The 14,388-nt window shown below is 38.8% G+C and overlaps 1 protein-coding gene across 2 annotated transcripts in view; it reads right to left on the bottom strand.

Annotated features, from left to right (window-relative positions):
* RNF169 (ring finger protein 169) overlaps positions 1–14,388 on the bottom strand; it is an 80,418-nt gene that overhangs the window by 15,890 nt on the left and 50,140 nt on the right. For both annotated transcript variants that reach the window (XR_008529375.1, XM_054576269.1), the window contains exon 4: positions 9,407–9,525. Coding sequence is in view for 1 of the 2 variants with exons in the window: in XM_054576269.1 (XP_054432244.1) it covers positions 9,407–9,525 (119 nt within the window). In the remaining variant the exon portion in view is untranslated. The remainder of the gene's footprint in view (positions 1–9,406; positions 9,526–14,388) is intronic.

Below are 14,388 nucleotides of genomic sequence, written 5' to 3'. Positions count from 1 at the left end.
AGGAATTATTGCCAATAAGACAGCATATCGAAAGGAGGCCTTAGACTCTCTTGCCAAAGCTGTATTAGGTAATTGAATTACTTTGGATTACATCCTTTTGAACAGAGTGGTATCTATGCACTGGTCGACTGCTGCTCAAGAGCTGTAGACCCGGGCATCAAAATAGCAGTAATGCAAGAGAACAGTGCCTAACCAGGCACATGTAAATATTTGCAGTCAGGTACAAAGCAGTTCCATTCCTTAAGCCCCTAACGAGCAGCTGCGGGCTCTTTAATAATCTTCTACTGTGAGGTCAGTAGTGGCTCTCCCACCACCTGTGATAAGGGCTGGCCCTGGGGCCCCTGGCCAGGACTGTGTATTGTTTTGGGAAAGGATTGCAACTCCCTCCTTATCTCTTTTTGGGAGCGGTTTCTTGTTCTGTGACTACTTCTTGATCTTTTCCTTCTGCACGTCCACACTGATGTAATGTAGCTCCTGGCCACATGAAGGTTGTGCAACCTGGACCTGTGCTGCCTTTGTCTGGGACCCCTAATAACTAGTCTGAGGCTAGTTATTAGGGGGGCATGGTCTCTCTCGCAACCCACCTGCCACCATTGGTGCGCTTCCCTGTAATGTGAGGAATAAACAGCATGTCCACATCTGCCAGTCCTCCAGCTGTTTTTTTCTGAAATATTGTGAATACTTAAGCAGCTCCCTGGTTTGGGGCTACTGCACTATATATCTACCTTGCATGGGTGGGCAAAGGTTACAGTCTAGGCAGCTAGAAAATGAATTGGGTTGATAATAGTATGGTACTGATTCCTTACCAAGGCTTTGGAACTGCTGCAAAGGAAGTGTCTCTGGCCATGTCTGTTACAGGCTACGGTAGCCTGATGCCTGAGTGCCAGAGCTGACAAAGGGCCAACATCAGCTACTGTCCAGAGCTCCTCGAGATACTGAAATGTGGTGGGGACGACTTGAATGGGAGTTAGACTGGCAACTTCCCCCAAGTTGAATAGGATATATCTTGCTAGAGAGTGAGGTGTGTCCCTGCCAGCTAAAGTGGTCCCTGTTGATCCTGTTGAAGTCTGGGCTTAAATGTTTTGTGGACAGCAACCGACATCAAGACCACCTAAGGTCACTTATCATGGTCTTTTGTAACCCCACTCACATTGCAAATGATCCCAGCAACGTCATCTCTTGGACAATGTGCCTAATACTCACCATCTACACACAACTCACGAGGTGCATACAATGTTAACTGAGATAATGTCACTGCAGAAAAAATTAGAGGAAAAAACCTTTGGACACATTGAGGACCTCAAGAAGAGAGGAATTTGCCCCAACTATAGGTACTGTAGAGATCCTCTGATGCCAAGTCCTTCCCTTGGCTTTTCTGGCCTTGAGAGGCCTTTTCTTAAAATTCAGTCTAAAGGTTGCTTATTTAAAAAATTCAGCAAAGCAGAGTTAAAAGTGCCTATATGGTTGATTACTGTTCTTGCTGGACTTATACAAATAATCAGGCCAATTTGATTGAAACTAGACTTTATTTTGCAAATAAATTAGTCTTAATTTGGCTATCTTTGGTAAAAATGGGGGTGATTTTTAGAAAAATTATGTTTCAATAGAAGTGATGTTCATTGTCTTTTGACTTTTCTATTTGTAAACTGGACTGGGTCCTGAATTCTTCTAGTTTCCTCCAATATCTATGACTCTCCAAACATGTTTCCAATTTCTCTCCCATCCTTGGACTTGGAATTGTTGAGAACTAAAACCGCCCTTTCTCTGAGCCTTGTAATTATAAACTGCAGCTAGACTACATGCTCCCTAATGATCAAAATGATGATGACCATCATGGTTCAGATCCTGGGGCATATAATAATAAAAGTTACTCTTTATTCCTTATCTCATATTATGGTACAGGTGTCCTGACCTGCTGCTACCCCTACCATTGCTATGGTCTCTGCTTGTAAAGTGAACACCCAGAATACTCCCATTAAGTCTCAGGGACCATTGTGGATGAGGTGGGCATGTGAGCTAGTAAGAGCTGGGTAAGAGGGGCACAATGGGTAGACCAATCTGACTCTTTCTTGAAGCTAATCCTCCATCTTAATTGAATCTGGACCCAGTTGCCTAATTAACCTCAAGACTGAGGAAGGAACAAGAAAATGGGGGAATTCGTAACCACAGAACCAGCTCAAAACAGTCCTATCCTGTTTAATGAGATACTGAGCTGCTTTTCAGAGACAACAGATCAAAACTGCAAGTCAAAAGCTGAAGCATGCACAGAAGAGAGAACTTTGACTTCCAGTGGCATCTGAAACCAAAGGGCCAAGATATAACCAGAACCTGAACACCAGACCCCTTTCAGAAGCAGAGGGTCTGTTGTAATGACAACATTCTCTGACTAAAACTCCCCCTTCTAGTGTTTCCACATACCTGTCCCCCTTAACTCCTCAAAAACTCTCCCCAAGGTCGAGATCAGGGAGTTCAGGCATTTGAGCATTAGTTTCCCCTATTCTTAGTGGCACCATTCATAATAAAATAGCCAATCTTTCTTCACTGCAATTCTCAGTGTTTAGTGTTTGGCTCTGCTAGTGTCGGGGGACAAACTCTTTCTGTTCTGTAACACATGTTGACTGAAGCCATGATGACTGAATTGAAAACTCTGTCCTCATCTTAAATTCCCTGACAGCCAAAGCCGAGAGGAAAATGCACGTGGACATGTAGCTCTTAGAAAAGGCACTAGCTCAACAGAGAGTTTTTCCAGGCTTAGCTTTTTGAAAAATATGCAACCAGGTTTTTTGTTTCTAGTGGAGAAGAGGAGAATTAGGAGAAAGGGAAATATATTTTTAAAGGAAACAAACCAACCAGTTTTTCAGATATTTAAAATAAAATTTAACTTTACAGTTGTATATCAAGTTAATTTTTTCAATTAACATATTTTGTGATTAACTTAGAAATGAACTGGGGTTAACTATTTCTCTATCTGCCTATTCAGAATAAGTTTCATTTTTGAAGGGCTGCAAAACTTCATTGATAGTCTGCAAAGCCCACTTTGCGCTGAATTTCTTAAATAAAAATAGACTAAGCTGTTGGCAAGACTCATAGCCAGAATCCATTGATGGACTCCTTCCAAAATAACCATCCTATCAGGCCTACTCACTCTTTTATCTCCTTGCTTTTTGTCTTAAGAAAGAAAAGTTTATAAAGTAGATAAGTAAAACAAATGCAGATTAATTTGATTTAAAAACAGTTGTAAAAATGTTAAAAGCTTTTACATATGAACACTCTTCAGGGAAAGAACTTGCAGAGAAAATCTTTTGTTGCTGCTTAACAGAAAAAAAATGTATTTGAAATATCAAAAAACTATTAACAATGCTAATTCTTTTTCTTACTGTGGTACAATGTATGTAACATAAAAGTTACCATTTTAACCGCTTTAAGTTTACAGACACATTGTGTGCAACCATTATCATGCTATTGGGTTGGCCCAAAACTTTGTTACTCCCTCCTTCCCCCACTTCAGGATGGTTCTAGTAGCACTTAGCTGTCTTTAACTTCATTCGAAACTATTTAGTTAGATTGCATTGTGACAGCTGTCATATCAGCATGCATTTTAAAAAAACTTATCAGAACTGGTGAGTTTTCGTGTAGCCATTTTAATATAGAAGATGGAAGAAAATAACATTTTTGGCATATTATGCTTTATTTCAAGAAAGGTAAAAACTCAACTGAACTGCAAAAAAAGATTTGTGCAGTGTATGGAGAAGGTGCTGTGACTGATTGTCAAAAGTGGTTTGCGAAGTTTCTTGCTGGATATTTCTCTCTGGGTGATGCTTCAGTGTCAAGTAGACCAGTTGAGGTTGACAGCAATCAAATAGAGACAATCGTTATACCATGTAGGAGATAGCCAACACACTCAAAATACTCAAATCAATAGGTATTAGTGAAAATGAAAAAATGTGTCATTTATTTTATGGAAAAAACCATATGGACTTTTGGCCAACCCAATACTTCTTTTTCAACATATCCATATGCTAGATCTCATTGTCGGTACTAACAACTCCATATTGCTTTCCTAAAACATTTGCCACTGGACTTAATATTTTCTTATCTAATGGAAAAGCATGTTGAATAATAAAAGAGTATTATCATAATAGATTTTCTAATGTAAGGTTTCCACTGAGGCAGGAGATAGCCAGGAAGGAGAAACTCCAGAGGTACCCCAGGGCTAAGATAAAGAACATCGATAAACAGCGGAGACCCTGTTCTAAGACTAGTAGTTCCTGCTTTCTGGAAAAGCATTGAATCCTAGTGAATCAGGAATGCACCGGTGCAGAAGATGCTACCTGACCCCTGCTTCGTTATAATAGCATTATAATAAATTAGCATTGTGGGACCCCCTTTCCGGTAGCCAATCAAGAAAATCATGGGAGATCACATGCACAGTAACTTTAAAATAATAACAACTACTTGTACATGCGCAATAAAAACCCACCAAAACTAGCCAGGAGAGACCCACCCTAAAAGAATAAAAGCCCTCTAGCCCCTGAGGTCAGGGCTGTCAGGCTCTGCTCAGTTCTGCTCAGCTCAGCTCTGCTCTGCTCAGAGTTTGCCTGCTCCCATGTTCTGTGTGGCTTAATAAATCTGCTTTCTCTCGCTTTCTGCTATAAACTCTGTGCATTCGGTTCAATTTTTTGTCTGTGATCACCAAGAACCTGGTTACTTGTGTCCACCTGTGACACGAGGTCATCAGCAAACTATTTCCCACTAACCAAATCCAATAGTTTTAGTAACTATAATAATAACTGAACTCAGCCCACAAACTTGGATTTTTTTTTTAATGAATACTGAAATCCAGATATGTGTAATACTGATCACAAACTTTTCTTAAAAGTAAACTGTTAAGTGAATATTTTCCTATAAGTTAATCGCATTATGGCTCAATAATATAGGATAAGAGCAGGAATGGAGTGAAGAGTAGGAAAAAAAGATATATTACAGATATTCCAGAGCCACATATAATCAAAAGCACACCTCACCATACAGGCTTTATATTTCGCTCTTTAGAGAAGAATTTTCTAAGTTCCTTGAGAGGGATTTCTAGGTAATGACATATTGATCTGCAGCTAGCCTTAAACAAATAAATTACAAGGGTAGAGACTGGATTTGGTGATAAGTAACTGACCTGTTTAATATCCACTCCAACTAATTGGGGCAATTTGGCCTTGGCATCATATTTGGATTCTAATAAAAAATTTTTTCTTTTCCAAGTCATTCCAAATTATGAGATATTAATTAATCAGAGATTGCCTAAGGCAACATTTATTTGTTTCAGGAAGTATTTATTGTGGCTTGACTAGAAAAATGATAGGATCTTTATTCTTTTCAGTAGATCCCTCTAATAATCATTAAGATATGCCTACTATAAATTGGGGTGGAAGGTGATCCATACACACAACCAGCCGCTGACAATTCTTAGTCAAGTAATCTTTTTTAAGTTTAAAGGGCATCTATAGTTCAACTCATATACACAAACAAGACTTTCTTCATCATAAATGAACAGTACACTGGTACATCTTTCTTTCTGGGTCCTGATTTCATTAATCAAGCCTAAGTGGCTACAATACAGTGTTCAATCAACAAATAAATGAATGAATAAATATTCCAGGAAAGGGCCTTCCTGGAAGAGTTACCATTACCTAGAAAAGGGGAGGCATTTAAAGGATGGGGGGTGGGGAGAATAGTTAATTTTACTCTCAGAAATAAGAGGAAATCAGACTGCTCCAAAAGAATATATACAAAAAGGAGTAAAATACAAAAGCTACATCAGGGATCACAAAACTATATACTTCATAACATTCTTAAACTTAGTAGCTTTTTAAAAATCATATTTATTAGTGACTAGTAATAAAAAGCCTTCAAATAAAAAGGGTCTACGTTTATGTCCATAAGGGTAGCAAGAAAGCTCTACTTTACCGTCTTGCTGGGAAGGAAGAAAGGAAACCTAGAAATAAAGGTGAGTACTCTCAGCTTTAAAGAACAACAAAAAGATAACAAAATAGGGTAAAGATCGTCCTTACATCTTTATACTAAAACAGCATGGCACAAAGCTGCTCACAAAATGTCTGTTGAATGAATGATTCCTTCCTACCTTCTTCCTCCATTTCTTCTGCCCTTCATTTCCTTCCTTCCTCTATCCTTCCCCTCCCTCCCTCCCTACCTCCCTGTCCTTCATTATTCCCTAATCATCCAACATCCAATCCAAACACCCCCGTCCTCTCCTCCCCAAGGCCTGTAAAGTCTAAAGCATCAAGAGGTTCCTCTTGGCAAGGGTCTTAAAAACTTTTCAGTTTGCCCTCTTGAAACCTATCAAGATATATTTTAGTTCTAGGCATTGAAAATAAAATCAACTCTGATTTTCCTACTAAGAGGAAAAAAAGTCCTCAGAGAGAATCCACAGATACTGTCAGCTAAGGAAGGACTTATTGCTTTCTTCCAGAATGGTTAGCTCATACTTTGCGGTCAAGAGGTGGCATAGATTAAATGCAGTACTTTATTCTCCCACAACTGCATCAAAATGACAACTGAGCTACAGAACGATGATCTTTCAGAACAACCTGAAATGTAACTGAATGGAAGTCCTAGAAATAAGGATTTTTTTTTTAAAAGCCACATCTAGACTGGTAGGAGGACAGAGACACCAAAGGGCCTCCACCTATACCCCCATGTGGCAGATAAAAATCAGGAAGGGTATCTTGGCTACAGAGGTCGCTCGTGAGAAACAAGGGATCCCAGCCCCACACCAGGCCCCCCTAGCCCAGGGTTCCAGAGCCAGAAAGAAAAGCCCCCATAACCTCTGGGTGTAAAAACCAGTAAGGATTGTGGCTGTGTGAGATAGAGGGTTTCCAGCATCCCAAGGTGTTCCCTTTAAAGGGCCCATGCACAGACTTACTCGAACTCACCCTCTCTGAGCTCCAACATTGGGGCAGCAGCTCAAAGGGCACCAGGGACATACAGGGAGGAACTGAATTGTCTGGCTTCAGAGTGAGGACTGGAGGGACAGCTTCCTCCCAGACAGACGTGCTAGCATAGGCCACTGTTCATTTGATGAGCCCACCCCCTACTGAGACAGCATGTGGGGCACAGTATTCGAGTCTCCATCAACCTAACACTGTTCACCCCACCCTGGTGATTCCCTGAGACCACCAAAGTTGTTTCCAGTGGCTTTTCTATACAAGTGGCCTGTCTTGGCTCATGCTTCAGATTTTCCTAAAATCTCCCAAAAAAGCAGCATCTAGCCTCAGAGTGCCCCATACCTCTTGCTAAGTGGCCCCTGGCCCAGCACTAGTGGCAGCCAGACATGGTTCATAGCTTGGCCTTTCCTGGGCACCTCCAAGCCTAGCAGAAGAAGCTGCCATCTGTAGATCACTTTGTGACCCCAGGCAGAACACTGATGGTGGCTGACCTTGGTGTTCACCTACCAGGAGGCCCCAGAGTCATTGCTCCTGGTGGACAGCCTCAAACCACATTGAAGCATCACCCAAATACCTCCACAAGTGACACACTCAAGGGGTGGACTCACTGGGTACCAGAGCCCCACTGAAGTATGTCCCGCTCCATAGAGTGCACGCCTGCACAGCTGATCCTCCACAGTAGTCAGCAGTCAGTGGTTGAAGCCAATCCTTGCAGTTGATCGGCTTGGGGGTAAATGCCTCCCATTGACATGTCAACAGCATTCAAGGCTCAACTACAACAGGAGGGTATACACAGCCCACATGGTGGGTAAGGGGAGCCCAACTGGAGTGCCCAGCTCAGGTGAATAGGGAGGCTATGCCAGTGGACCCTACAGGACACCTACTACATTAGGGCATTCTACCAAGCACAGGAGACATAGCAGCTCTACCTAATGCATAAAAACAAACACAGGGACGCCGCCAAAATGAGGAGACAAAGACCATGTCCCAGATGACAGAACAGAACAAAACTCTAGAAAAAGAACTAAACAAAATGGAGACAAGGAATATACTAGATGCGGAGTTCAAAACAATGGTTATTATAAGGATGCTCAAGGAACTTAGTGAGAACTCCAACAGCATAGAAAAGGACATGGAAACCATAAAAAATAACCAGTTAGAAATCAAGGATGCACTAACTGAAATGAAGAACAATTTACAGAGATTCAATAGCACAGTATATGAAACCAAGAATCAAATCTGTGATTTAGAGTATAAAGAAGTAAAAAGCATCCAATCAGAACAACAAAAATAAAAAAGAATAAAAAAAAAAATGAGGATAGTGTAAGGAGCCTCTGGGACAACTTCAAGCACACCAACAAGCTGGAAACCTATATGAAAAAATAATGACAGAAAACTTCCATAACCTGGTGAAGGGAATAGACATACAAGTCCAAGAAGCACAGAGAATCCCTAGACATATCATAACTGAAATGTAAAAGGTTAAAGACAAAGAGAAAATCTTAAAAGCAGCAAGAAAAAAGCAGTTAGTTACCTACAAGGGAGCTCCCATAAGACTGTCAGTGATTTCTCAACAGAAACTTTGTAGGCCAGAAGGGACTGGCAAGAAACATTCAAAGTGATGAAAAAGCAAGTACCTACAACCAATATTGTTGTAACCACCAAAGCTATCATTTAGGATTGAAGGACAGATAAAGAGCTTCCCACAAGAAAAAACTAAAGGAGTTCATCACCACCAAACCATTATTATATGAAATGTTAAAGAATCTTCTTTAAGAAGAAAAATTATCAAAAACATGAACAATAAAATGGCAATAAATACTTATCTATTAAACAAATGAATCTAAAAAACAAAATGAAGAAGCAAAACAGATACAGACTCATAGATACAGAGAACATTTTGACAGTTGCCAGACGGGAGGGGGGTTGTGAGGAATGAGTGAAAAAGGTAGAGGGATTAAGAAGTACAAATTGATAGTTACAGAATAGTCACAGGAGTGTAAGATACAGCATAGGAAATATAGTCAATAATATTCCAATAACTATGTATGGTGTCAGATGGGTATGAGATATATCGGGATGATCACTTTGCAAGTTATATAATGTCTAATCACTGGGGTACACCTGAAACTAATATAATATTGTATGTCAACTTCAATTGAAAAATAAAAATGATTTAAAAATTTAAAGAAAAGAGTACACACTATGCAGGAGAGCAGTTAGCATAATCTTACCTTGAGGATACCAGAAATGGGTAGAGTATACTTTTCTTCAAATTTGGGTCAGCCCTTTGTCCCCCAACCATATTGGAAAACCAGTTCCCACCTTTTTTCCCTACTCCCACCTTCCCCAAAGTTGCTACAACAAATATATTTGCTTCCCCAGTCTCTTTTGTCTCATGCTTCAAAATGAAAGAACCCTGACTGAATTCAGTATCAGTCTCTTACCCTGCCAGGAAAGCCAAGGTGTAGGAGTTGTTCTTAGAAACAAATGCAGAGCGATGTGTCTGTGCCATCTTGCCTTGGGAGGGTTCTTCATTCTCTGAATCTGAGAGATGTGCAGGACACTGGCAGGAGAGAAGGGAGACAACACTGTCCATTTGGAGTTCCCATTGAATCTCCCATAACTGTTGTTTTAAATACTTTATTTATTTTTAGAGATGGGAAGGGAGGAAGAGGGAGAGAAACATCAATGTGCGGTTGCCTCTTGAGTGCCCCCTACTGGGGACACGGCCTGCAACCCATGCATGTGCCCTAGACTGGGAATCAAACTGGTGACCCTTTGATTTGCAGGCCGGTGCTCAATCCACTGAGCCACACCAGCTAGAGCCCGTAACTGTTTTAAATTTCACTATTATATGTCACTTCTATCTGAGCTCCAATCTATGTTTATATTTCCAGCTCCCTCCTGGAAATCCCTATCTGGATATCCCAACTGTAGCTCAAACTTAATATATCCAAAGTCAAACTCACTAGGTATCTTCTCTAAGCCTTACCAATACCAACCCAGCCAGATGCCTCAATGTCATCTATGACTCTTCTTTCCCTTACTTTGAAGTCATAATAACATTGTATAGAGATTTTGAGTACTCCAACACTAACAAATATTTTACTTCATTTACTGTTTATATTAGCTCTATTAGGAAGGGATTATTAGCTGTCTTTTATAGACGGAAAACTGAGACTCAGAGTAGTTAAATCTGTCTAGGATTGCAGAGTTAAGTAGCTGACACTGGTACTTAAATCTGCAACATCTGTCTCCAAACTGCCTCCATGGTACTTCTCTACTCCATTCTACTGATAAAATGTCTCTCAGATCTAACTCTACCCATGTATACTCAATTGTCATTGCCTTTCCTTACATTTTCATCATCTTCTGCCTGGAATATTGCAATAATTTACTTTCTACTCTCACTTTCTTCCGCCTTTTTTCCCCTCCAATCCCCTCCATACTATCAAGCACACACATAGAATCCTGCTTCACTATTGGCGACTTCCGGATAAAGTCTAAATACCTCAGCCTAATGCAATAAACTTCAAAACTAGACTCAACGTTCTTTTATAATTTTTCTCACACCAGTTCCCACACAGGGAACTCCATGAGCTCTAGTACAACCAAACTACTTTCTACTCTCCACGTGTAATTATAGTCTTTCAAAACCTCGTTTCTTTAGGACATGCTATTCCCTTTGCCTAATATTCCCCTTCCAAATTCTCTGCCTATAAAATATTCATTGGCCTTTCAGAGACATCTTAAATGTCACTTTCTCTGAAAGGGCTTCCAAATACCCCTAGAGTCAACTTTTTCCATTTTGTTGATACTCATTTACCATGATTTTATATGAGTTTCTTTTTGAGTCTTTCAGTTTACATTTGGTTTCTTTTCCATGTGCCTTTTGCGTACAACATACAGTGAGGATATGCCTCATGATTCAAAATGACAGTCTTCTTTTTAGAAAGAGCAACTAATCACACTGAACTATAGCTTCTTATTTAAGAGTCTGTCTGATGCTTTAGACAATAAACTCTGTGAGAACAAGTGACCATCTCTGCTTTAAGACTCCCAATACCATTATAAAGCCAGTAAATAAAAAATGTCTAATCATCTAATGATTAACCAGTTATCTAATGATCAAATTACTACCAAAGTGAGAGTTATAGATAGAGGCATGCAAAGTATCATCTTGTGGCTCAGAGTACACTGCATTCCTTAAATACTTTGTTGTTCTCTAGGCTGACAGGCACATACATACAGTAGGCTGTGTTTTTTAATAGTTAGCCTTTGAGACATAGTTGAAGAATTATAATTTATAGGGAAGCTTTTCAATTTTGTAGGGTACCATTCTTTAAAGAACCCTACTGTACCAATTGTTCACTGGAGAAGCTTTTTAACAGTACTAACCCATTATCAAATTTTACATAATATTCTCTTCTCAACTCTGAGAAAAAGGAAAAGGTTTGACACTTATAGATTTAACAGAGAATAAATAATGGCAATTTCTATTTAGGTGTTTCCACATAATCAATTCAGTGCCAAATAAAAGAATGTTCAAATTCAGCTCTCTTTAACTATCACAATCACTGTAGGTTAGTTCTTTTATCTTAATGAGCCTAAGTTTCTTCATCTATAAACTAAAGATTGCTCCATCTACCACAAAGATTGTAATAAACCATTAAAAGCACTTAGTACATTAACTAATAAGTAGTAAGTACCCAATAAAACATAGATTTTATTTTTATGCATTTAAATACTATTAATCTTCCAAGAAAAAAACTTCAGCATTATAGTAGATATACACTAGGTTCCTTGTAATTACTGAAAAATAAGTTTACATTATTATAATTATATAGATAGAAGGTACCCCCCCGCCCTCTATATTTCTGCCCATACGAAACCTAGCACTATGCATTCCTAAAATGGCATAAAACATGCATAATAAAATCCCCTAAGTGATAATTTTTTTAATTTACCTAAAAAATTTAAAAGAATAATATCCAGAGTTGGCAAGGGAGTGAGGAAATTAGTTTTTGATCTACTGGTGGGAGTATAACTATATACAATCTTTCAGGAGGTCAAATGAATAGTAAGTACCAATAGTCTCAAAAGGACACTCCCCTTGACCTGGTCATTCCACTTCTGGTAATTTATTTAAAGGAACTAATCTCAGGGGAGGTTTAAGATAGCAAGATATCAAAAGGAGATTCATTAATTTAACTAAATTAGTCCTACAGTAAAGAATGCTAAGAGACCACTGTATAATAATGTGGGATTCTTTATTTACATGGAATGACATCTACAGTTTAACCGTTTATTAAAAAAAAGTTTAAAACAGTATGTACACTGGGTTACATTTTCTAAAAAGAAAAAATACAGCATATATGAATTCAGAAAAAAAGTCTGGCAAAACATTTATTAAAATGTTTATAGGGGTTGTCTCTAGGTTGTGGGATGACAAGCAGTTTTTCACTTTCTGCTTTATAATATTTGGTATGACTGGAATTGTTATACCAAATTGTTTTCCAACAATTCTTATTATTATTGATATTAATGGTACCATAACAATTCATTAATCAAACACTGTGCCCATTTTATTTCCATTCTTAACAAGTAACAGATGATAATCTAATTCTGAAATAAGCACTTTCCTTCCTCTATTTGAATTCAACTGGATGAATATGTATCAAACACTTGTGATACATAAGGTACTGTAGAAAATTTTAAAACAGCTAAGACATTTCCTATACTCAAGAAACTTACAAATCTAGTAGAGAAATACAAACACACAAATAACCCCAACATAAGGGGGAATAAAATAAGTCCTGTAGCCCTGACCGGTGTGGCTCAGTTGGGTGGGTGTCACTGGTTCAATTCCCAGTCAGGGCACATGCCTAAGTTATGGGTTCAGTTCATGGCCAGGCACATATGAGAGACAACCAATCGATGTTTGTCTCTCACATAGATGTTTCTCTCCCTTCTCTTTCTCCCTCCTTTTCCCTTCCCACCCAAAAAAAGTCCTGTAAAACTTACAAAAAGGGAGAGGGAAGTTGAGAGGGGAGAGTGGCTGATGGGAGCAGAGAAACAAGTGAGGAATCCGTATAGGTTGCAGGGACGTGACAGCTTTAAACTGGACATGCAAAAATGAATAGCCTTTCAATAGGTAAATCAGGTGATATTTCAATGAGATGAAAATGCAAGATCAAAGACTCTAAGGAGGGAGAGTACAGAGTATATATTTGGGGGAAAGCAAGCATCTCCATAACCTAGAGTTTTGGGATGTAAGCAAGGACAGTAATAGAAGCTAGAATGGTAAAATAATACTAAGGATCTGAATGTTGGGGTGAAGAGTTCTCATTTAATTCCACAGGAAATGGAATTCCTGAGGTTTTGCAGGCAGAGAGTGAAATAATCAGCCCAGCTCTAATTATAACATTCTCTATATAAAATAGAATCCTTCATCTGGTTTCCCACTGAAGTCTACCTGAGCTTCTCTTCGGTCTCAATTTGAATGTCGCCTTGGCTAAACTAAATGAAATTATCTGTTCAACACCAAAAATTCTTAACACATATATAAAGCAAAATTAGAGCCATTTAAAAGTCCTCAAAAATAAAGAAGCAAATAGAAAAAAGGTAAAAAAAAAAAAATCACAAAAATCTAAAACTTGAAGCGTTCATAGATAGGATTTTATTCAATGTGTTTTTGTATAGAAAATTTTCATACCTGGCTATTACCAGTAAAAAAACGAGTCTGAGAATTTGTACTTACTGATTGCTTTTAAGATTAAAATTAGGCTGATGCAATTGATTTCTATTTCAAAGGTGGTAATTGCAAAAGAAAAAAAAATCATTAGAGCAGTCTTGACATGAATTAATACTAGAGATAATTTCCTGGAGAAAACCTGGATCTGGTAAGGCCAAAAACAGCAGGTTCTTTCTATTTAAAAAACTTGCAAAGGTAAGTGCACTTCTGGGCTGTTCTGCAAGACAGCCCTAACAGACAGTGCTGCTGAGGTGAAGTCACAGGCAGAATTTCAGTCTTGAGCGTAGATGGGGCTATTAGTCAGAAGACATAGGTGGGCCAAAAAGTCTGTTACATTTTTTCCATAAAATAAAAGACATGTTTTTCATTTTCACCAATAACTTTATTGGTTTGGATATTTTGAATATGTTGGTTATATCTCTCTATTGGCTTCTAAGGGATAGAGGCCAGGGGTGCTGCTAAATATCTTCCAATGCATAAGACAGCCCCCAGCAAATAATTATTTGGCCAAAATGTCATCACTGCCAAGAAACTTTGCAAACCACTTTTGACACATTTGATCAGTCACCCTCTCCATACACTGCACAAACCTTTTTTTGTGTTTAAGCTGCATTTTTTCCTTTCTTGAAATAAAGCACAGTATGCCAAAATGTTGCAATCTTCCTCCATATT

Source organism: Pteronotus mesoamericanus, unplaced genomic scaffold (assembly GCF_021234165.1).
Source record: "Pteronotus mesoamericanus isolate MK-2021 breed Mesoamerican mustached bat unplaced genomic scaffold, CSHL_Meso_final contig_33, whole genome shotgun sequence".
Taxonomy (NCBI): Eukaryota; Metazoa; Chordata; class Mammalia; order Chiroptera; family Mormoopidae; genus Pteronotus; species Pteronotus mesoamericanus.
This window is presented reverse-complemented; position numbering and strand designations above follow the sequence as displayed.